A 23,091-nucleotide genomic window follows, 5' to 3' on the forward strand; every position below is an offset into this window, starting at 1 on the left:
TTATCATGATGAAAAACCACAACCCTTCTGTTGATTAATTCCGGCCGCTTTCTCTCAACTTCTTGCTTTAATCTCATCAGTTGTTCGCAGTAGAGTTCAGAATCGATAGTCCTGCCTGGCGGTAACAGCTCATAATGAATAATGCCCTTCCGATCTCACCACACACTCAGCATCACCTTGTTGCGAGTTAACCCGGGTTTCCCCACAGTCTGTGAAGCCTGACCGGCCTTTGACCACTACCTTTTTCGCACGTTCTTGTTGTACATGATCCACTTCTCATCACCAGCTATCAGTTTCTTCAGAAGTAGTTCGGTTTCATTACGTCGTAATAAAGAATCACAAATGAGTACACGGTTCATTAGGTTTCTTTCAGTGAGCTCGTGAGGTACCCAAATATCCAGCTTTTTTGTGTACCGTTTTTTTTAAATGCGCCAAAACTGTTTTGTGGTCAATTCCCAGTTCTTCAGCTACGTTGTAACTACTGATATGCCGATCTTGCTCCACTTCAAAAATGGCATCCATTTTATCCATAATAGGGTGACCAGAGTGAGGTGCATCTTTGACATCAAAATTTCCGGATTGAAAACGCTTAAACCAAATTTGTGCTACTCTTACAGACGCTGAACTACGACTAGGTCCATCATCAAACATCAAACATCCCAAACTTTTTTTTCGCGGATTACTTTGCATTTTTACCTTCTTTGTAGTAAAATTTTAAAATGTATCGAATTTCTTTATTAGGTTAATCTAATCATCTTCACAGTACGAAAAACAAATAAAAATCACACATTTTACTAATTTGAATTTGGAATTATCTTCTTTAAAATTTAAACTTTTAATGAAACCAAAACCAGCCAGATACAAATAGTATAGCCATAGAGATTTTATTACAAGTTCATACATACTATAATGCGAAAAGACTTTTTCCCCAACCTATTATTGTGAGCCTTATATAGGGACCACGTTACGAGCAAGTGTGATGAAAAAATGTAAAAATATCAAGTATAATAAAATAAATAAAAAAAAAAAATTGTTTATGTAAGTGTTTTTATTATTTTCTTCTTCTTTGTTACCTTAATGTTAAATAGTTATTTTTAAACATTAAGGTAACGAAAAGATTAATTTGAAACATTATAAGACAGTTTAGAAAAAATAGACATTTGATTGCATATGATACACGATTTTTTTACATAGTAGCTTATAATAATATTTTTGAATGAAATTAAATAAATGAAAAATTAATCAATTTCCTACTTACCTAATTATATTAATGCAACAATTTCACACCTTCTAATTGGACACCATCTTGGTTGGAAAGCAGTTAGGTATTTACCTAGTCATTTGCAGCTGAACCGATTTGAAGAATGTTGGCGATATGGATTTTATGTTCCGGCTTCTCGTTTATGGTTTCAGGTGCTATGGTAATTATGTAGTTTTGTTTAAAAATCCAATACAAATCAACCCTTGCCTGCAAATATAAAAAAAAAAATGGAATGCTGGTGTATCAGCAGAATATGATGGAACTTTATATCCTAAACACCCGTATTTAACAAAATAAATATTTAATTTCATTTCAAACAACCCAGTGGTATTTTCAACTGCTTAAAAAAAAAAAGAAGACGTTCTCAATTAGACAAAGGTTTTTTTTACTCGATTTTGATGATTCTTTTTTTATACTTCAGAGATGTTTTAATTTATACTCGTCACAATAAAATCGCTGATGGTGAAGTGCTGGGAGAACCCAACCCACCCCGGCCTCGGGAATAGCAATATTCATAAGGGTTATGAGCAGTCACAAAAAAGCGGGAAAGTTTTTTTTTTTTTTTTTAAAAAAACGACTTTGTTAATCAACTAATGAATAAAAAAAAGGCTGCTTCAATTGTGTTTTTATTTTTTACTATTTTTCTGAATACTAGTGGCCAGTGGAATTCACTGGGTTTTTACCAGGGTATGCATAAAGAAGGAAAATGGCATAAAATGGAAAAATCCTTCCCCTTTACGAGTAATACAAAATTTTTAGGATATGCAGTGCTTTTGTGCATGTATGAAGTGCACGGCACTGCTAGTGGCTTGTTTTTGATGTGGTTGGTTGCCCCACCTATTTCTTGTTTTCGAGCAGGTTCCTAAATATAACTTTTTTTGCTATCATTTCATTAATGAATTGATTAACTGTTTCCTACAGATCAACGATTTAGTCCAGTCTGGACAGCAAGCAATGGTGCCGCAGAATCTTGTGCTACCTTTCCTGAATTACAATATGGGAAACAAAGGCACTCTAAATGACCCCGTAAGTAGTATGTAATAAATATAGCAAGGTTTCCTTGAATTGAGTAGGTAGCAACCGATATTTAGAATATAGACAAAAAAGGGTGTTCCAATTGTGTTTTTATTTAATTTTTACTATTTTCTGAAAACTTATGTGACTTTTTTGCAAAATTATTGGATCGAAGCAGGCGTTACTATGCGGAATTCTATGATATATAATCTGTATTTAAAGTTTATAATTTCTTCAATCCTTATACTCCACACCAAACAGGTCAGGCAATGTATCCTCTCCGCACGTTTCGCTCCGAAGCCCAAAACGAAACGAAGCGAAACTGCACAATGAATAATTGTTAAGTCAACATCTCCTTAGGATGCTGGATCGAAATTATCAATTACACCATACAGATTCTCCTGCTTTTCGCGGAGTATAGCAAATGAAGCTTAATTTTCATAATTAATAAATTATAATTAATAATTATAAGGGGGTTAAGGGGGTATATGACAACAACAGCTAGTCGACCTCAACTGTCAACCTCACCTGCTCGCGGTTTCCCCTGCTAGATAACGGACGAGGCTCTGGCGACCGACCAATGGCGGTATATCCATACACCCATCCGGACAACTGGGTGAAGAGGCTTCAGCCTTGGGGTTCTAAATGACTCCTTAAATGTCTGGTGTAGAAGGCAAGGGGAAACCACTACACTATTTTCCCAAGAAAGTCGTCATAATGGAAAAAAGTTATAAAGTAAAGAAGTGGCCATGCGATCCGCTTAGCAACCGGCGCCATACTGTGTCCCGGACAGATGGTGAGAAATTGGCTACGGGCCATGTGGGTGCAGGAAACCAGGCACCCCACGGAAATCATACTACTGGAATATCCGTAAAGATGCAGCAGATCCAGAAGATAGGAACATGGAATGTCCGCGGATTACTACAACCAGGGAACCGAGGAACACCGGCATTAACAGCCATGAGGTCAGAAGAGTGACCATCAACAACCACTCGAAAAGACCGTTCCCTCAAAAAATCAGATATCCAACTGCAAAGGCCAGCAGGTATTCCGTAAGCAGAAAGCTTACTGAGAAGGCCGCCGTGCCAGACCCGATCAAAAGCCTTGGAGATATCCAGAGAGACAGCAAGTGCCTCACCGTGTTTCTCAATGGCTTCGCCCCATGTATGAGTGGCATACACTAGAAGATCACCAGTAGACCGGTTCTTACGGAAACCATACTGTCGGTCTGATATAAGATCGTTTCCTTCTAGGTATGTGAGGAGCTTGTTATTGAGTACACGTTCCATAGTTTTACAGAGTATGGACGTGATGGCAATAGGTCTGTAATTGGCCGGGTCCGCACGACTCCCTTTCTTGGGTACTGGCTGCACATTCGCAATCTTCCAAGATTTTGGGACTTGAGCAGAATTTAGAGAGAGTCGAAACAAGCGTGTCAGCACAGGAGACAACTCAGGAGCACAGTTCCGCAGGACAACTGCAGATATACCATCTGGGCCACTGGCTTTACTCACGTCAAGGTTGCGAAGTGTTTTTAAGACCTCGTGCTGGTGTATATGGACCTCAGACATGACTGAGTCGCACGGTAGAAGGCGCGGTGGGGGGGTACTTCCAGCATCCAGTTTTCCGCAAACAGAGATGCAAGGAGATTTGCTTTTTCTGCTGCAGACACTGCCAATGACCCGTCAGGTTTCTGCAAGGGCGGCAGCGAAGAACGACAAAAGTTTGCCTCGACCGACTTCGCGAGTGAACAGAAAGCTTTACTACCACTGGGAAGTGTAGCTAGTTTACGTCCAATGCGATTGGTGCGGCCGAAGCGAGACTTTTTGAGGACCCGCTTGTAGGATTTGGCGGCAATATTGAATTCTTTTTTCTTTTCCTTGACGTCCAAAGCCTTATGAACACGAGCGTCCGCCCAAGCTACAAACGCAGACTGTTTTCGTGCCTCTGCACTGGCACATTCAGCGTTGTACCACGGGGGAGTTTTGCCAGCTAGTGATACGTCAGAGAATGGTATGAAGAACTCCATTGCCTGACGTATCACGCCTGATACAGCTTTCTCACAGCTCGAAGGGTCTTTGGAAGAGAAACAAATTTGCCGCCAAGGATAGGATGCAAAGAAATGACGCATCTCATCCCAATCTGCCAACCCGTATCGCCACACTCGTCTCTTAACAGTGGAATCAGAGGCGGGAGGGTAGTAGTTAGATACAGACTTCACCAGACAGTGGTCGGAAGTACCTAAGGGAGCTGAAACTGACACCGAAAAACTGTCTGGGTCGGTTGTTAGCAGAAGGTCCAAACAATTGGGTGTATGACCGTCAACATCAGGTATCCGCGTGGCTACGTGAACGAGCTGAGAGAGATCTAACGATAATGCAAATTTGCGCGCCTCTCTCCCAGCATGATCGGTTTTCTGGTACGGGTATAGCCACTCTTGGTGGTGGGCATTAAAATCCCCCAGAAATACAAGCCTAGCAGTCGGATACCGACGCTGAACGGTATCTGCCCTTTCGCAGAGATAGTTGAACAGCTGAGTGGTCTCCTGGTCGCCGCTATGCGAACGATAAACGCACGCATAAATCGTAAGCTCTAAACCCGTATCTACCAAGCACCACAGAACAAAGAAGTTTGGTACCTCCAAATTACGGAGACGTTGGCAGCAGATGTTGTCTCGAACGTACATGCAGACCCCTGCGCGAGTCTCTTGCAAAAGATGGAAAGCATCAGTCTAGAATTTGGCCTGAAGATCAACCGCGCTAAAACCAAAATGATGATTGTCGACCGTATCAACAACAACACGCCGGAAGTAACACAAATTGCGAACTGTGATGTAGTTCAATCGTACATCTATTTAGGTGCGCAGATCTCCAATAATGGTGGCTGCATTGACGAGATCAAGAGACGAATGGCAATGTCTAGATCGGCTATGGACAAGTTGCAAAGGATATGGAGGAATCGTAATATAACGAAAGCCACAAAGATCCGGCTAGTTAAAGCACTGATATTCCCCATATTTTTCTACGCTTCGGAGACGTTGACCCTGAGGGAGACTGAGAAGAAAAGAATAGATGCTCTTGAGATGTGGTGCTGGAGGAGAATGTTGGGAGTGACCTGGAACATGTTCCGTACTAATGAATCAATTCTTGACGAACTCAGCATCAAACAGTGCCTTTCTTCTGCAGTTCAAGTGCGAATTCTTAGTTTCTTCGGTCACGTGTCCAGGCGTAATGACGTATCCATTGAGCGACTTGTGGTTCAAGGTAAAGTAGAAGGTACCAGAGCACGCGGAAGATCACCGATGAGATGGACGGACCAAGTGAAGGCTACAATCGAGGCTCCTCTACATGAATGCGCAAGAAAGGCAACCGTTAGAGAAGAGTGGCGAAGTATTGTCAAGCGAGCCACAACACCGAGATGACGACCACGACCAGTCTGTCAAGACTGAAACGACTAAGAAGAAGAAGAATAATCTATATTTAATATAGATTCAAATTTTTTTTAAGAAGGCCCAACGTCAAATCATTCTGTTTGTAGTGACTCTACCAACGGTTCGGAAGGCAGAGACCACCGAGAAGAGCCGGCAAGGAACTCAGCAGATTGATCATTTTCACCATAATTTTAAAATTTTACAAACGTAATGTGCTTACAGTTTAACGGATGTAACATCATTAATAAATTAATTACCTGTCATCAACAGATCAATGATTTGATCGCGGCTGGACAACAAGCATGGGTACCACAGAATGTTGTGCCACTCTCACCAAATCACAAAATAGGAAACATAGTTACACCAAACAACCCTGTAAGTGCTCATAATGTACCATCTAAGTTTTTTATGGATATGGATATGAATAGAGAAAGGGTAGCTGCAATCGCGTTTCTGACATTGTATTGTTCCTATTTTTCAGTAGCTCTCTGGGAGAGTTCATGAAGGCAACTATGAACAGTATAGAATATAATAGTAAACTTGTCTATCGCATTAGGGTAACCTGTAAGATAGATTTTAGTAGTTTTATACTTAATTTTATGAATGTAATGGATTAATTACGATGAGATTTTTTAATTTAACAAATACTTAATCAATCAATCAATCAAAAATACTTTATTGCACACAAGAAAAAAAAAATAAAAGAGACAAAAACAACAAAGGTACAATTAAATGTGTGTAACAAAGGCGGCCTTATCACTTATAGTGATTTCTTCCAGGCAACCATTATGAGGAATTGGCTCACATATGAATCCTCATAGCGGTGCGCAAAACTCTAAGAATATACATACATATTAATAATTACAAAAATAACAAAAACAGTACATATATAAAATAAAATAAAATACTATATGGTAAAATAACTAATATTAAAACTATATATAATAATGTTATCGGGACAGAAAGTAAATGTGGAATATAATAATCAAACTTACAGTGTTAAATAATAATTCTTTAGAAGAGTCTTAAAAATACTGTGTGATTTAGCGTAACGAATGTCACGTGGAAGATCATTCCACAATTTAACTGCCTTGATAGTAAATGACTCATTGTAACAGTGCGTACGGCTGATTGCTGAACTTAGTTACAGGTTCTTAGATATGTTTTCGGCTATAACCTTCAAAAAGGCGCTGCAGTAAAGTTGTATTTCTTACTATTTTTTAAAGCTAATGTGTCGGATTTGATATAATATTTGCATATCATTAGATTTTTTGGTTTTCTTGATGGGTTTGTTTATATTCATAAATTTAATACCTGATGTCAACAGATCAATGGTTTAGCCGTGGCTGGACAACCAGCGATGCCACAGAATCTCGTGCACCCTTTTTTAAATAACAACATAGGGAACAGAGGAACTTCAAAGAACCCTGTAAGTGAGCAATAATATATCTTAACTCTTCTAAGTGTTCCACCTTAAAGCAAAAAGGTATTACGTGCAGGCGATCAAAATAACTAATATTAAAACCGAAAATTCATCATCAGAAGATGCTCTGGTAACACACCAAATCATCTTCTGATGACGAACACTCCAAATAAGTTACAGTTAATCTTTTACAGCCACTGCAAGCGACAGATACTCCGAAAAATCTAGAAAATTGTCCAAATGCAGCCATTTTGTTCAATATCCTTAACATACTGACCAACTCATTACCAAAAGATGGTAAATCGATGTCGGAACCCGAAAAATTCAAGTACGTATTAACAGTTGTTAAGAATTTTCTAGAAACAGCACCTTTTGATCCAGCAAATCTAGAATTATATACAAGATTCAGTAATATAGAAACAAAGGTGGATACAATTTATGGTACTTTAAAAAAATCAAGTTTACGAGCACAATATGATTTGCCACTGGCACAAAGTGATTTTAATTGTAAGGATATATTCCACAATCTTATCAATTTTATTAATACAGCTTATTCTCAAGTATTGAAATATTGTTTAGAAAATGAAAAATGTAATAATAAAAATGAAAATACTCATTTTCCATACATATCAACTGGAGTTAATCAATTAAATCCTAATATGCCACATCAAAGAAATTTAACGCATAATATTTGGTCAGAACATCACAATTTGCCACACTCGACTAAAGATGGGACTGGAAATAGTATTATGCCTAATCTTCAACATTACAGACTAAGTGGAGTTACTTATACACCCGGAAATAACTTGAAGAATCCCCATGGTATGCAATATCCTCTACTTTATGCTAATCCAGAAAGCATTCAAGTGCCAAGCTTTAAGCCGCCTATGGAAGTTATTAATGGAAAAAATCCGAATTTACAACCAAATATCAACTATATTAACACAATTGGACTTAAAGGATTGCCAGGAATTGCGTATGAAAATCAACAAAACGTAAAATTCTTAACGCAAAAGTTTTATGAAGGAAACAACCTAGCTGTATCGAATTCCATAAATCCCAGTGTCAAAAAGTCATTGTATTTTGCTAATGGAAATACAGTTCCATTTAACACTGGTGTGCCGAATGCAGATCCATATGAAATGATCAACAGTAACCCAAATATTATAAAGAACCCGAACCTTCTTATAGATCCTACAAAGCAAAACTTTAATCAGCAGAAAAATTTACTTGATACAAATATAAAGATAATCCAGACAGAAATGGCCAGCCCAATAAATAAAGTACCGAATTCTGTTGAGAACAATGGTATATCGAATATGCAAAATCTTCAAGATTTGCACAATCTAAAGATCCAATCTAGTTTGCAGCAGAATGTTCCGTATACAAACCCTAATTTTCCGCAACAATCATTTGATCTTAATCAGTACCGGCCTGCATTGCAAGTAAACAATCAATTCCATGGACAAGGTTTAGGTTTTAACCAAATTTCTCCATTTGTTTCTTACGATGCAAATTATAATAATGGACAAAGCATGATTACTGATAACACAAATTATGGTGGAATGTTTGATTTAAATAGCTTATTAGGTGTAACGAATTTAAGTAAATTGAATGCGATCCCACATAAAAACGGTGTTGTAGAACTGACTTACATGCTTAAAAAACCGAAGCCAGTTTATGAATCCCAATATTATGTCAAATATCGGCTGCCCTATCAGACTTTCCTTTATAACTTACAAAATATATTAGCAAAGAAGCCAAATTTGAGAAATGAACCTAGCAACCCAAACCAAGATTTATTAGTGGGATCTAATGTAACGGATGCATCAAAAGATTTGAAAGGGTTAAATTACGAGGACATACTTGAACTAACTGCAACTAATGGTACTTTGGTTACTGCGAAAATTTTGGAAAGTAATGACACTGAAGCTGACAAAACTCTGAAGCTTGTTCAGGAATTAAATTCTAAACTACCGGTGGAGAAAATTATTAGTTTGAACGTTAATGCCACTAGGAATCTACGTTTGGAAACTCAGAAAAATATAAATGGTAGTGAAAACAATTCAAAAGCTGGCAATAATTTATTGAATAATGTTAATCATATATCACCTGATGTACAAAGAAGGGGTGTTTATCCCCAATATCCGTTCAATACGTTTGTTCAAAATCCCTCGAGGCTTCAGATCAATCCATATACTGTTTATCAAAATAAACCAGTGGGATATCTTGGGATGCCACTTTTAAAATACGGCACTGGCTTAAGAGCAAACATTATGAATAATCCCATATTGAACCCCACATACATAGCTAATCGACAATTTGGAAGATAATTCTTTGGAAGTCTGCTGCTGCATATCTTACCATAATGTTTATTTTTTAATAAATAAAGTTTTGACGATAAGTTAACTCCTGCTTTAAGACCATAATAAAATTATTGACGAAATTTTTATTTTTTATTTTTTGCAAGATACCACGTCTTTTCTAGTTAGCGTGAAAGGAAGAATCAGCATAAAATTAAGAGAAATGCTTAGAATTTAAACTATCGGTAACAATACTTCAGGTTTCGTTCAAAAATATTAAAAAAAAAACTATCCCTAACAGCTATCGAGTCATCATCATCATCATCACAACATGATATCGCATTGGGTAGAAGCTCGACTTCACTTTCGGGCGGCTGAGTTCTAATCCCAGCACGCACCTCTAACTTTTCTAAGTTATGTTTGTTTTAAGTAATTAAAATATCACTTGCTTAAACGGTGAAGAAAAACATCGTGAGGAAACGTGCATGCATGAGAGTTCTACATAATGTTCTCAAAGGTGTGTGAGTCCACCAATCCACACTGGGCCAGCGCGGCGTGGAATGCCGTAGGGCCTTAACCTCTTCTCATTTAAGCAGGAAACCCGTGCTCTGTAGTGGGCCGGTTATAGGTTGATATGATGATGATTAAACACTAAAGACATAGCTTTATGCCCTACAATAAAAAATATATTTTTATCAAACACTGAAGACATGGCTGTACGGTGATATACCTTTGCCTAAAAATAAAAAATTAATACGATCCGCCGATTGTCACTGTCGAAAATCAAAATAAACTTTGTTTTCCCTAATTATTACGCGCTTAATTCCTACTTTTTCATAATTTTAAGTGTTATTAGTGTATTATAGTGACTTGATTTCAGAAACAAACTATGTATCGTTTTAAGGAACGCTTTAACTTACAAAAACAGTTGTATGTGTAGAAATACTGTTGATACGTACATTTCGGGTGCTTACAAAATATATTTTTCAAAATGTTTTCAAGGAAACCTGTGTTTATCAGACCGGGTAAGTAGCTAAACCAAGTTCTTAGTAAGGTGTTGAATTATATGCATTAGGTTGTAGTTACCTTTAAAGTCTGCATAAGAATATGGGCCCAATAAGTAGAAGTTTCCTAAGAAGCCGACAAGTCTAAACTGTGTATGGATACAACAACTAGGCCTTATATTCCGTAGTTTAGCAGTAGCATAAGTGTAGTACAAATAGTATACCTACTACCCATTAAAAGCAGATGTGAGCACTTCAAAGTGTTAATAAATCTTAAATAGTTTTTATAATAGTAAAGGTTACATAAACAATAAAAAACCTCAGGTTTGAATTTCTCTAGATATCAGACTAGTGTATTAAGCGACTCTGAGATGGTCATAACATTTAGGATACCAATATATGTTCATTGTGCACTTTGTCTTAAAACAGGTCACATTAAGAACCTGTAGCTTTTAATTTTTGATGACCTCCGTGGTGCAATGTTGAGTTCTTAATTTTTATGAGTCTGGGAATCTAGAAAAGTCCCGGCAGGGGAAAATCGAGAATTAAATTTTCTGTAATGTGATCTAGTGGGAGGCTTTGGTTGTGGATTGGCATTCCTGTACGATGCTGTCTAGAACCTGTTTAGGGTTATGGGTTTAAACATAACTGCTATAACCCAGAAGTGGTTAAAGCCCAGTGGGTAGGACTTCATTTTCGGTGGGGGCCAGTTAGAATATAACTTTTCAAAGTTATTCAAATTCAAATATCACTTGCTTCAACAGTGTAGGAAAACAACGTGAGTATCATGTATTAATAATACAATATTTGATAGCTAGATAGAGCTAGGTAGCAAAACATGACAGTATGTATACATGTAATAATTAAACTACCCACTTGGTTTTACTTTTGTTAAGAAAAGGTAAACAAATGGTATGTCATATAAATTAACTAAAGTTTAACAATTTAAATCAAGAAGTAAACAGCACATTATTAAAAATATAACAGTGAGGAACCTGCATGGCTGAGAGTTCTCCACAATGTTCTCAAATTTGTGAGGAGTCCAATAATAACCAATCCGCACTGGGCCAGCATAGTGGGGCCTTACCCCTTCTCATTGCGGGAGGAGACCCGTGCCCTGCAGTGGTCCAGTAATGGTTTGATATGATGATGATGATAACTCTTACAGGTTAGCCGGCCAACATCTTAAACTGCATCATTGCTTACCACCAGGTGAGGTGGCAATCTAGGGCTAACTTGTAGTGGCTAAATTGTAATCTCTATTAAATTGTTCTATTTTGTAGATGATGACTCATTATATCCAATCAAAAACAAAGATGGTGCCATAGAGACGCTTATCAACCCTAACATTGACACCGCATTAACCATAGACAAGGATGCACAGACAAACTTTGTGTACAACAGATACCACCATTTACCACTACAGGCCCAAAGGCAGAAGCTACCAGTGTTTCAATATAGAAATCACATTCTGTATCTGCTTGAAAAGTATCAGACTTTGATATTGATTGGTGAAACTGGATGCGGGAAGTCTACGCAAGTTCCTCAGGTGAGTGTTTGAAATTAATCTTATAACTTTCCCAGACAGACAGAGCACATTCTTAGATAGGAGGTATTGGAGGTGTTGGATAGAATTTATCTGTTAACAAACTATTGACAGGTAGCGCGGGAGCCCCAGCAATCGGTTGGGGTGGTTAGTAGACATCCTGTAGGTATGCAATGGGTTCCCCGGGCGTCTAACAAAGCCCACAAGAGGGACATGCCATGGTGGTTTTTAGTTTAGGTATACCCCTTTTAGAAGGGAGAGTCCCACATAACCTCTGTCCATCATGCCAAAAAAAAAAGGTTGTTCGCTTACTGAAGGGCAAACAACATTGTGGTCTTCTGTAAAAATTAAAAAAAAAAAATTGTTTACCCCTTTAACACTTAAACAAAGTAATCTAAAATGCACTAGGCAAACAAGCCGTCATTTGTTTGTTTACATTTCATCCGCGATAAATTGGCCGTACTTTATATTATCTGGTGGTCGATATACCGCGGACGCGTACGAAGCGCTTCGCATCTTCGTTTCTGATCCGCACCTGGATCTGGAATGCTCTTCCAGCTTCCATTTTTTCCAGTTCATACAATATGAGTACCTTCAAATCAAGAGTGAATAGGCATCTTCTAGGCAAGCGCGCTCCACCTTAGGCTGCATCATCGCTTAACATCTTGGTGATTGCAGACAAGCGCTCGAAAAAAAAAAAAAACAATAGCCTAGTTCACTGCTGGACTAATGGCCTCTCCCAACAAGAGGGTTTGCCCACAGTCACCATGCTGGGCAGACGGGTTATCCGTTATATTCCTATGGAGGAGATACTCTGGAGATGTTGACTTTACAATCAATAATTATTAAGTTGTTAGTTTTGTTGTTGTTGTTGTTGCACTTAACAATTATTCATTGTAAAGACAACATCTCCTGAGGATGTTCCGGTTTCGGAGAGAAACGTGCGTTAAGGTTACATTACCGAAGATTTGTTCGGTGTGGAGTATAAAGATTGAATATATTACAAATTAAACCGTACAGATTCTTCTGCTTTTCGCGGAGTATAGCAAATTAAGCTTGATTTTCATAATAAAGATAGAGATATGCAAACGCGCACTTCTCTATGGGACTTTAGAAAAACTACAACACTCTAGCACATTATTTTTAAGAACCTATTCAACATATAGATTTTACGGTGCTTTTGCTGCAACATATTCGTTTTTAACTCTCCACGTAAAAACTACGGGGTGTTAAAAGTTTGACGTGTGTTTTTGTGCGATATTGATTCTGTTTCTTTTTTGTTCGAAAAGTAAATTAGTCGGGAGTTTTCTGAGCTATACTTTTTAACAACAATAAATGGTTGTCTAATGAAAGGGCTTGACTAGTAAAACCGCCGCCACCCACAGAAACAGTGCCAAGTTTATCATTAACGCCTCGAAAAGATAAAATGATATTCGAAATTCGAAAGATAATTATTTTCAAAATTAACGTCTGCAAATTGTTGGTTAAGTTTAGCTTTGGACATATTCCAAAATTTCATCTATTATTATTGTAATGTTTGATTATACATGGTATACTTATTATTTAATTTAAATTAAATAATAAGTATACCACGACAATACACACATCGCCATCTAGCCCCAAAGTAAGCGTAGCTTTTGTTATGGGTACTAAGATGACTGATGAATATTTTTATGAATAATACACATAAATACTTATAATATACAGATATACACCCAGACACTGAAAAGCATTTGTTCAACACACAGGCATTTTCCAGTTGTGGGAATCGAACCCACGGCCTTGGACTCAGAAAGCCAGTCGGCCGTCATACCATTTAGCAGTTGAAAGTAATTATTTTACGTCTAATGTTCTAACCGTTTACCATATAATGGAATAATGAGAAAAAGTTTGTGGGCTAGCAACATTCCGCGGGTGTAAAGTGAGAGGTGCGCGGGGCGTTGTAAGCATTGTAAGGGTTGTACTCTTTAAATATAAATTCCTAGCGTACGCACAGCCCGCTTCGCCGGGCTAGATTTTGCTTTATTTTATTCAACATTAAATTTTTAATTTAAGTCTCATAATATATTAAATCATTTATTTCTCTCCGTATTCATTCTCTTCTATTCTCTTCTCGAGCCGGTGAAGATCATTATCTACACCCATGTACACCCAACAATGGAATATCATTATAGTAAATAAAAGCTGTATTTGACAGTTTGACAGTTCAAAAATAGGAGTGCTCCGATCATCACCAAACTTTACAAGATTACTCGCCAATTCAATCCGGAGATTCCCTGAAAGTTTCATTGAAATCGATGCAGCCGTTTCGGAGCCTATACGGAACATACCCACACACTTTCTCTTTTATATACAGTCAAAATCTGTTATAACGACATCGAAGGGACTACTCGTATTTAGTCGTAAAAACCGATAGTTGTAACAACCGGTGACAGGTTTTAATAGGAAAGATAATTGTAATATGCGATTTTTCTTCGATATTGATTTGTTTTCTTTTTTGCGACATGTTACAATTTTCAACAATACTACATACAACATAACTCAACAATATGTTTTGGTGCGTCTGGTGTAAAGATAAGTAACAAACTGACTTAAGAGATATGACAGAGCGGGCCTTGAGGATACGGCATGCGTGTGTTTTGTTTCTAAGAATTATAAAAGACCCTAAACTTAGTTTACTTTTACAATAATAGCCATTGACCATTATACTGTGCCAGATATGTTCAAATTCAAATTCAAATTCAAATTCAAATTCAAATTCAAATTCAAATTTTCTTTATTCATGTAGGCCTATCACAGGCACTTATGAAGCGTTCATACATATTTGTTTACATAATTGTAACGGGATGGTGATAACTTCGTTCGCCAACTTAAATCTAAAGCTACGAGGGTTCCAAACGCGCCCTGGTCTAAGAAGAGCCCACAACAAACTTAGCCGGGTAAATTTATTTTTTTGTTATCACCATCTTCCAGTAAATTTAAATTAAGCTATGAAGCTAGAGCAATTCACACCCAAGTTTTTTTATCGTTTAAATAATCCTTAATGTTATAATAGGATTTTTCTGTAAGCTTACGTTTTATATAAACTTTGAATACTGTGGATACTGTTACCTATTCAAATTGTTTACAATACAGCTTAACCGTTCGTTCTACAGATATAATTTTCCGAAAACATTAACCAAATGTGGTCGCTTAATGCGGTATGTCGTAGTAAACAATGTCGTAAAAACCAATGTTTTCCGATAAGGCGTTCATATAGCATTCAGCCAGGACCTTCGATTTTGGTCAATTTAACCGGTTTTGACTGTATATAGATATCTTTGTACGGGAGCTATGGTGAAACGCTCGACCGTAACAATCTGTGTAAACTTCAACCTTGTTACTAATCATAGTTCATGGGATACCCATTGGGAACCAAAAAAAAGAGACCTGTGTACCACCGCCGCTTTGACAAAGACCGCCACCCGATTTCTTAACAGTAGCTTCCACACTTCTATTGTTGTCTCGTAATTTTAAAGCGAATCTTTAAATTTATGTGGGTTAAGACTTTAATTTTTTTTTTCAAATTCAAGTCCTCTGTTATAAATAGTAAATGACTATTCTCGTTTATAAAGAATGCGTTACTCTAGCGACAGCATTCTTCAGGTAAATAAATAAGAAAAATAAAATTCCAAATTCAAAAATTCTTTATTCATACGCCTATCACTTATGAAGCGTTCATACAAATATGTTTACTAAATTGTAAAGGGATGGTGAGGGGATGGGAGGGGGTAGCTCTTGACTGCAATCTCACCTGATGGTAAGTGATGATGCAGTCTAAGATGGTAGCGGGCTGACCTGCTAGTGAGTATGCGAGATATATTTAAACCATACTCATAACTTTTAAGAGTCTTATTTTTTAATTATATAATAGTTTAAATTGTATTATTTTACCCATAGTTTTTAAGCGTCGCTCTGACAGTGCCTACCGTCCAAACATCACGTCTGGCTTCACGGAAGATCAGCGCTGTGTCTTAACAGGCACTGCAAACATGCTGAGTGAAGACCATTTTGGGATCACACCGTTCCTATAATTGTTGTGTAGACTATTAAGTTGTATTTTAATTCTAGTGTGTGTATATCCAAATAAAGTTTTCTTTCTTTCTTTCTTTTTAGAGTATGTTTTAAAAATATATAAATAAAGAGATTTTCTATATGTACTTAAGACCCCAAGTGTGTTTTCGTTATTTTTTAAACAATTTAAAATAAACTTGACACTAAAAAGTAAAGGTAATACGTATCTACTTCATATTATATAATATATTTTTAAAAATAATTAATTGTGCATAATTTCTTACATGCTTTATTAATAAGGTTTTAATCCCCGTTTTATTATGACTTCTTTTTTTTTTATTTCACTTAGTTTTATTTCTATTGAATGTCTTGTTTACTACTTCATAATATTGCCTTGAGATGTAGTATTATGGTTTCTGAGGGCCTATAAATATAATAATAATAATATTTAATCTTATTCAAGTGAGGAGGTTTACATTACGATTTTAGCAGCGATTGCTCGGCTTTCTTTTCGGGGGGACCGAGTTCGATTCACGGCACACACCCTCTAATTTTCCAGAGTAATGTGCGTTTTAAGCAATTAAATTTCCCGGTTGGAAGGCGACGGCCGTGGCTTGTTACCGACAAAAATTGTCCCGCTAAGCGATTTAGCGTTTTAGTACCATCTCGTGTCGAAACCGATTAGGAGTATGAGTTTTATAAAACTGCTATACCCTAAACTGGTTTGCCCTTTACCATCTTAGACTGCATCATCACTTACCAGAAGGTGAGATTGTAGTCGAGAGCCAACGACTTTTCCGACATCACTCACTTTGTGAATATATAGTTCATATCTGTGTACCTAATGCAAAATACTAATATTATAAATAGGGGAGATTTTTTGTTTCTTTGTACCCAATAGGCTCCAGAACAACTGGACCGAAATCTGAAAATGTCAATAGAAAGCCAAAGATATTAACTTTGAGATCCTTTAGAAAATTGCAATTATTTAATGTAAATTACCTAGCAAAACGTGCCTAAAACTTATGTACCTAAAAATCCTCGGGAAATATGACGATTCTCGCAGGATTCGTAAAAAAAACGTTAATTAACGCGGACGAAGTCGTTAACAACAGAAATATTTATATATAAAGATTTCACGGCTAAACCTGTGAGTCCTTACATTTATTGAAGCTCCGCAATTGAAGCAAATCAAGCAAAAAAATCTTATAATCGGTCCGGCAATTTTAGAATTAGACACGTGCATTCAAATTCATTTTTATATTATACTATCTGCACCCTGCCACGCTACGCTGTGGTACATTGTGATTGAATGGTTAGAAAAATAGATAAAAAACAATGCTTTATACGTATTATATATCATGCTAAAATTTCAGCCCGATCGGTGCAGAACTTTTTGAGTTTTTGAAGCGTACACAAACCAACATAACATTTTTATATCCCTACTAATATAAATGTCAATGTAAGTTTGTTTGTTACGCTTTCACTCAAAAACTACTTAACCGATCCTCATGAAACTTTGTACACATATTCTTGGAAGTGTTAGAAGTAATATAGGATACTTTTTATCCTGACATTAAGCTCGGTTCCTTTGGGAGAGGGGATGAGTGTGTGACGATTATACACCATAAATCCGACAAATTATAACCGATTTAAATAATTATTTTTGTACTATAGAGGTTATAATATGTGTTTAATTTTGCCCAACCTGTGGTTGGAGATAGAGGACAGAATTCCTCAGCGGATAGCAGCAAACCCCTCATTTAAGGTTTAGCGATACTGAATACGTAATTTTTTTTTAGATGAACAACTAAATTTAATGCCACATCAAAAAACAAAATCAAACGCAGACGAAATCGCGGGCAACAGCTAGTATATAGATAAGTATGGGAATCCCGTTACTTATTTTATTTAATTCGTCAACGCACCTTGAATAAAGCAATGGCTTCAGAGTCGAACAGTTTATAAGTACAAGGTTGGTTGTACAGCTGATGTGGGCTCCGTTACGCCGTTCACGATACATTGGTCGGGACAACTCCGCAGTCTCATTCAGTCAGAATGACGTCTGGGAGAAATGCGCACGCATCCGGTCGCTCCGCAAACTAAATCGCGACAAAGTTATGTAAACATTGGTGTTTACAATCGCTGTTATCAAAGAAAAAAGTGCTAAACAATATTATAAATTTTAACAGCGCCTTTGTTAACTCAAAACCCTCGTCGGTAGCAGTGCGTTGACTGTTTTGATACCGGTATCCGTTCTACAAAATCGCTGCATCGATTTTATCAAGTCGCCAACACTTTTATGTGCTGCGAGTCCAAAACAAGTTTTTACGAGAGCATTCGGAATAACTTAAAGTGATGTGACACTGTCGTTGAGTGGAGTGAACTAAAAACAATGGATTTATTTGTCTGCATCTGGTTGAATAGCAAGTTTCGTTAACTGTTTATGTTTACACACAAGCCCGCGTGTGATAATTATAACTTTCATAGTTTGAGGACGTCGCGATTGCCGTTAAAATTGTTGTATAGTGGGAAGCGTGATCCCATGGAGTTATAAATAGAAGGGCGTCGTAGATTCAAAACCCCCGACCCACGCATTAACACACATACGTTTTGGGGATTACGAGATGTTGTAAACGTCCCGCGCGATGTTTGTGTACTGATTTTCGAAGCCCCACCGATCCGTGGATACTCTGGGTATCACCGCGCACGCTTAATCCCTATATTGAATCAAGATGATGTGGCCTTCGTCTCAAGCGAGTAAAATTCTCACATTTCTACTGTTCATAGTGGTGGTTTACTGCATATACATGGACACTTTCCTGTTCCTACGTATACAGAATTACAGAATCGACATATACGAGAGTGTAGAGAATGCCACCCAAGAATCCTCGACACACAAGTCGATAAAACAGCAGAATTACGAAGATGTGGTATGGGTGCCCTGCACAATAAATCCACTCTGCCATCCAACTGTGAAAGCTTTAATGGTTGACCACATTAATCATTACATTTATGGCCCGCTGTGCGCGATACTCGATATAGGATTAGGTATATCCGAGAGAATGCTATTTCTAACGCCGAATATGATTTCTTTCTTCCACGTGCTCATAGCTTGTTTGGGAGCGAAACTGTTAACGTGTCAGAGTTTAGTGGCCCGTCGATCAGCTATCGTCCTATTCCAGATACGAATGTTTTTGGACGACTTGGACGGTCACGTCGCTAGAGAAAGGAAGCATATTAAAGGTGAGAGATCAGAGGTCGGCAGCCTCGGTTATTGGGTCGATGGAATATGTGATTTGCTAGGCGTCACTGCTATGATTATAGGAATACTGTTCTATTTGAAAAACAATCCGCCGAGACGAGGTTACAAAGGAACTCCAGTCAGCACTTTGCCCTATCATCAATTAAAGGAAATCAATTCGAGCGAGGATATAGAGAAGGAGCACACCGATGTGGGTATATCTTACAAAACTAAAGTGACATTTCAAAGGATCGTCCAGGTCCTTGGATTGTTCTCCGGCCAAATGGTGCTATCTTCGTTAGCTTGGAATAGATATATAGATATGTATCAAGATATGTTAGAGAACTGCACTGGATACGATGCGTGGAGAAGGGAGGATACCTTCAGATCTGGGACGTTTTTCTTCGCCACCAGTTTGTGGAGGATAGTCAATCCGCACAGTTATTTGCATTTGCTGTCACTTGCGGTGTTCTGTGATAAGATGTGGGTGTTCTTGAAGACTGTTCATTATAGCGGTTACGTGGGTTTAGTTATAACGGTGGGTGCGTCTGAGTATTTGGTCGAGAGCATTAGAGCGTTCGTTGTCAACGGCTGAAGTTTTGTGCCATGGGTGCTGGTGACAATTGCGGTATTACTTCATCCTAACGAGTGTGGGTGATGACTGATTGGGTATTGAAGATTGCGAATAGGTTGAACGCAGTGACACAATAGTGGCCTTCGTAAACCATATCGACTCGGCTGGGATTAAAGCTTTGGAATATGATCTTTATGTTTTGTGACATATAGCAAACTTTTCATCAATTTGTGAACAACGAATGGTCCACTTATTTCAAACAAACCCTTTATGTGACATGACATAAAGTGCATATTTCAATGCACTAATGATATGTGACATATAGCAAACTGGTCAATATTTTTATGTCAGTACTATGATAGGTCCGTCACGTCCAGGTCCAGTCGTCGCACATTTAATGTCACATAATATGTGAACCAACATTTCAATACTTTAATGGAGTCTGTGTCGAGTCGATACGATCTTAGCCTGTTTAGTTACTTTTCTGGTGCCTATCTGTGGCGATCTGTTATTTTAGTGTATAACCGGCGCTGTCATATATTGCGTTTTGTTTAAAGACGGCCGGTAAGTAACTTGTTGGATAAGTTCCTGAGGTTTCAGAGTCTTTTCTGATAGTTAAATAACAGCCCGCCACTGGTAAACAACCAGTGACGGGTTGTAATTTTAGTGAACAACTGGCATTTGCATATTATCTAGAGACGACCGGTTGGTATCTTGGAAAAGTTACTGAAACGGTGTAAAATTAAAAAAAAAAAAATGGTGGCCTTATTTTAGTCGTTCGTGCTTGGAATTTGGATATAATAACTGCGATTTATTTTAATGTTATATATCCATTACCCGTCCATGACTTGCTTTTGCTCAGTCTTCTTAAATGTAAATGAATATTATGGAAAGCGTGTTTGGTACTTTAACGTGTAACAGAGTTTAGATATAGCCTATTCTATTAACGTCCCACTGCTGGGGAGAGGTTTTCTCTCTCATAGGAGATAGGGTTTTTTAGAGTATAGACCCAATACGCTGCTCCAATGTGGATTGGTGGGCTATCAAATTAAAATAAAAAGCAGATTTTTTTTTTTGACGGCCACTGCCAAAGCCGGACCGGACCAGGCCAAAGAAAATTCTGAAATTATAAATTCCCGAAAGGCCCCTGCCAGGAATCCAACCCGGGACCTCCTACTTAAATTCAAAGCGCTCACCGTTGCGCCATGGAGGTCGTCAAAAGGGAAAGAACGAGAGAAGAGTTTTTTAAATTAAATCAAAGGGGTTCTAACTTTCTATATTAAGACACTCTTATCATATTGTTTGAAATTGATCCATTGAAAGACACTTTACTTTGTATAAAGATTCATCCAAATTGTTTTATTACCCAAAATCATAAATATTAATGCAGTGCGATAGAAGTTTCTAAACCAGATTAATTTAGAAATCTTTTTGAGTAGTTTGACCAGTTGTGGACTTAGCGCCAGATGTTAGAGGTTTAGCTGTTATGTAGCTTTTGCCCGCGACTTTGTCCGCGTAGACTTAGCAATTAATCGTTGTAAAGTCAACATTTGAGGATGCTCCGTGAGAGAGAGTTTATGTTTATTTTGTTTATTGTTCAATAAAACATAGGTACAATTTACATTACATCTGCACAATAGGTATAACTTATATTAATGTTAAAATTAACACGGATAGACAGAAATCAACTGTCCCTAAGCTAGGTATAAACCTGTGTTATAGGCGACAGTGCTCTCCTTATAAATATGGCTCGTTTAAAACAAAAAGTAAAAAAATAAAGATATCAATTCGCAGGTAACGCTGGTAATCATATTTGTACTATGTTTTGAACATATGTGTGTGTGTGTGTGCGTGCGTGAGGGTATATTGCGGAAGATCTGTTTGGCGTACAAAAATTAAAAAGAATTGTAATTTGCAGTGTAGGTACAGATTATCCTGCTTTTCGCGGATTATAGCAAATTCAACTTAATGTTCATTTTATATCCCGCGAGAATTAATAAATTTTCCGGGATTTGAAGTTTCGGTCGCGAATATTTCGGAACGCACGAAAAACTAAAGCACGGGAACAGGCAATCGGAGAAGTTCACCCCCGTTTATTATTACACATATATTATTTGGATATTAAATAAATAAATAAATATACTTCGACATTACACACATCGCCGCCCAGCCCCAAATTATGTGTGTTATGGGTACTAAGATGACTGATGAATATTTTTATGAATAATATACATAAATACTTAGAATATACATATAAACACCCAGACACTGAAAAACATTCATGCTCATCACACAAACATTTTCCAGTAGTGGGAATCGAACCCACGGTCGTGGACTCAGAAAGCAGGGTCGCTGCAAACTGCGCCAATCGGCCGTCCATTATAATATTATTGTTAATATTATTTCCAATTGTGCGGCCAGTGCTCTGAGAGTTGATAAAGCTGTAGGAGAAGATAAATTTTCATTCTGTCCCCGGGGATATAATTGTCTTCTGCCCATGTTAGCCGTGGTTGATGGGTCTGGGACCTGGTCTTGTTTGATGGGAGGCATCGACTGAAGTTGGGTACGACCCAACTGAAAGCCTAGCGATAAGAAACTCATTTATATCGGGCGGGTTCTACTTCCCTTGTTGTCAATTCAGTCAATATCCCAAAAACTCTCACGAAACCATTTGCATCTTTTCTTATACGCTGGGGTTTTGAACGCCCTTCCGAGTTCTCTGTTTCCTAACTCTTACAACTTGAGTATCTTTAAAACAAGAGTGAATAGGCATCTTCTAGGCAAGCGCGTCCCAACTTAGGCCGCATCTACACTTTCCATTAGGCGAGATGGCGGTCAAGCGCTAGTCGCTATTATAGCTAAAAAATAAATACGACCCTACTGAAAACCTAGCGACAAAAAACTCATTTATACCGGGCGGGTTCTCATCCTTATTGTCAATATCTATAAAACTCGCACGAAGCGATTTAGATCTCATTTTCTTATGCGCATTTCTAAGGTTTGCAACGCCCGTCAGAGTTCTTTGTTTTTCCTAATTCTCACAACCTGGTTATCTTAAAAAAAAAAAAAAACAAAAAAATTCAAAATTAATTTATTTCAAGTAGGCCCAGTTTATAAGCACTTTGAAACGTCAAGTCATCTTAGACCACATGTACACTTTCCATCAGGTGACATGATGGTCAATGCCTAGTCTATTAAAGTAAAAAAAAAATTGGATTAGGTGGAGTGAAGTGATTGAG

At 37.6% G+C, this 23,091-nt stretch overlaps 3 protein-coding genes across 5 annotated transcripts in view; all 3 read left to right on the forward strand.

Moving 5' to 3' along the window:
• The first annotated feature begins 1,309 nt into the window (after positions 1 to 1,309).
• Positions 1,310 to 9,481, forward strand: LOC120634954 (probable serine/threonine-protein kinase clkA). Of its 3 annotated transcripts, XM_039905859.1 has the most exons (6): positions 1,312 to 1,421; positions 2,183 to 2,287; positions 5,976 to 6,080; positions 7,033 to 7,134; positions 7,323 to 7,456; positions 7,901 to 9,481. In XM_039905859.1, exons 1-6 carry the CDS (start codon positions 1,365 to 1,367, stop codon positions 9,459 to 9,461), a joined length of 2,064 nt encoding a protein of 687 aa, XP_039761793.1. In that variant the 5' UTR covers positions 1,312 to 1,364; the 3' UTR covers positions 9,462 to 9,481. The 3 variants fall into 3 exon arrangements, with proteins under 3 accessions (XP_039761791.1, XP_039761793.1, XP_039761792.1); XM_039905857.1 differs by having other exon boundaries at positions 1,310 to 1,421; positions 7,323 to 9,481; XM_039905858.1 differs by having other exon boundaries at positions 1,359 to 1,413; positions 7,323 to 9,481.
• A 724-nt stretch (positions 9,482 to 10,205) lies between these two features.
• The window catches only part of LOC120634792 (probable ATP-dependent RNA helicase DHX35), a 60,366-nt gene continuing 47,480 nt past the window's right edge, over positions 10,206 to 23,091 (forward strand). The window contains exons 1-2 of the mRNA XM_039905595.1: positions 10,206 to 10,456; positions 11,719 to 11,984. Coding sequence (XP_039761529.1) covers positions 10,423 to 10,456; positions 11,719 to 11,984 — 300 coding nt within the window. The 5' untranslated portion in view covers positions 10,206 to 10,422. The remainder of the gene's footprint in view (positions 10,457 to 11,718; positions 11,985 to 23,091) is intronic.
• LOC120634793 (ceramide phosphoethanolamine synthase) lies at positions 18,088 to 20,596 on the forward strand. Its single transcript, XM_039905596.1, has one exon. It carries the CDS (start codon positions 18,770 to 18,772, stop codon positions 19,871 to 19,873), a length of 1,104 nt encoding a protein of 367 aa, XP_039761530.1. The 5' UTR covers positions 18,088 to 18,769; the 3' UTR covers positions 19,874 to 20,596.

Source organism: Pararge aegeria, chromosome 25, assembly GCF_905163445.1.
Source record: "Pararge aegeria chromosome 25, ilParAegt1.1, whole genome shotgun sequence".
In the NCBI taxonomy this organism is placed as follows: domain Eukaryota; kingdom Metazoa; phylum Arthropoda; class Insecta; order Lepidoptera; family Nymphalidae; genus Pararge; species Pararge aegeria.

What these genes read in the sequence shown, in the direction of transcription:
- LOC120634954 (XM_039905857.1), top strand. Translation starts at nt 1,365, where the DNA reads ATGTTGGCGATATGGATTTTATGTTCCGGCTTCTCGTTTATGGTTTCA. An exon ending in TTATGGTTTCAGGTGCTATG is followed by an intron (nt 1,422 to 2,182) that starts GTAATTATGTAG and finishes TGTTTCCTACAG; the next exon opens with ATCAACGATTTAGTCCAGTC. An exon ending in TAGTTACACCAAACAACCCT is followed by an intron (nt 6,081 to 7,032) that starts GTAAGTGCTCAT and finishes TGATGTCAACAG; the next exon opens with ATCAATGGTTTAGCCGTGGC.
- LOC120634793 (XM_039905596.1), top strand. Translation starts at nt 18,770, where the DNA reads ATGATGTGGCCTTCGTCTCAAGCGAGTAAAATTCTCACATTTCTACTG.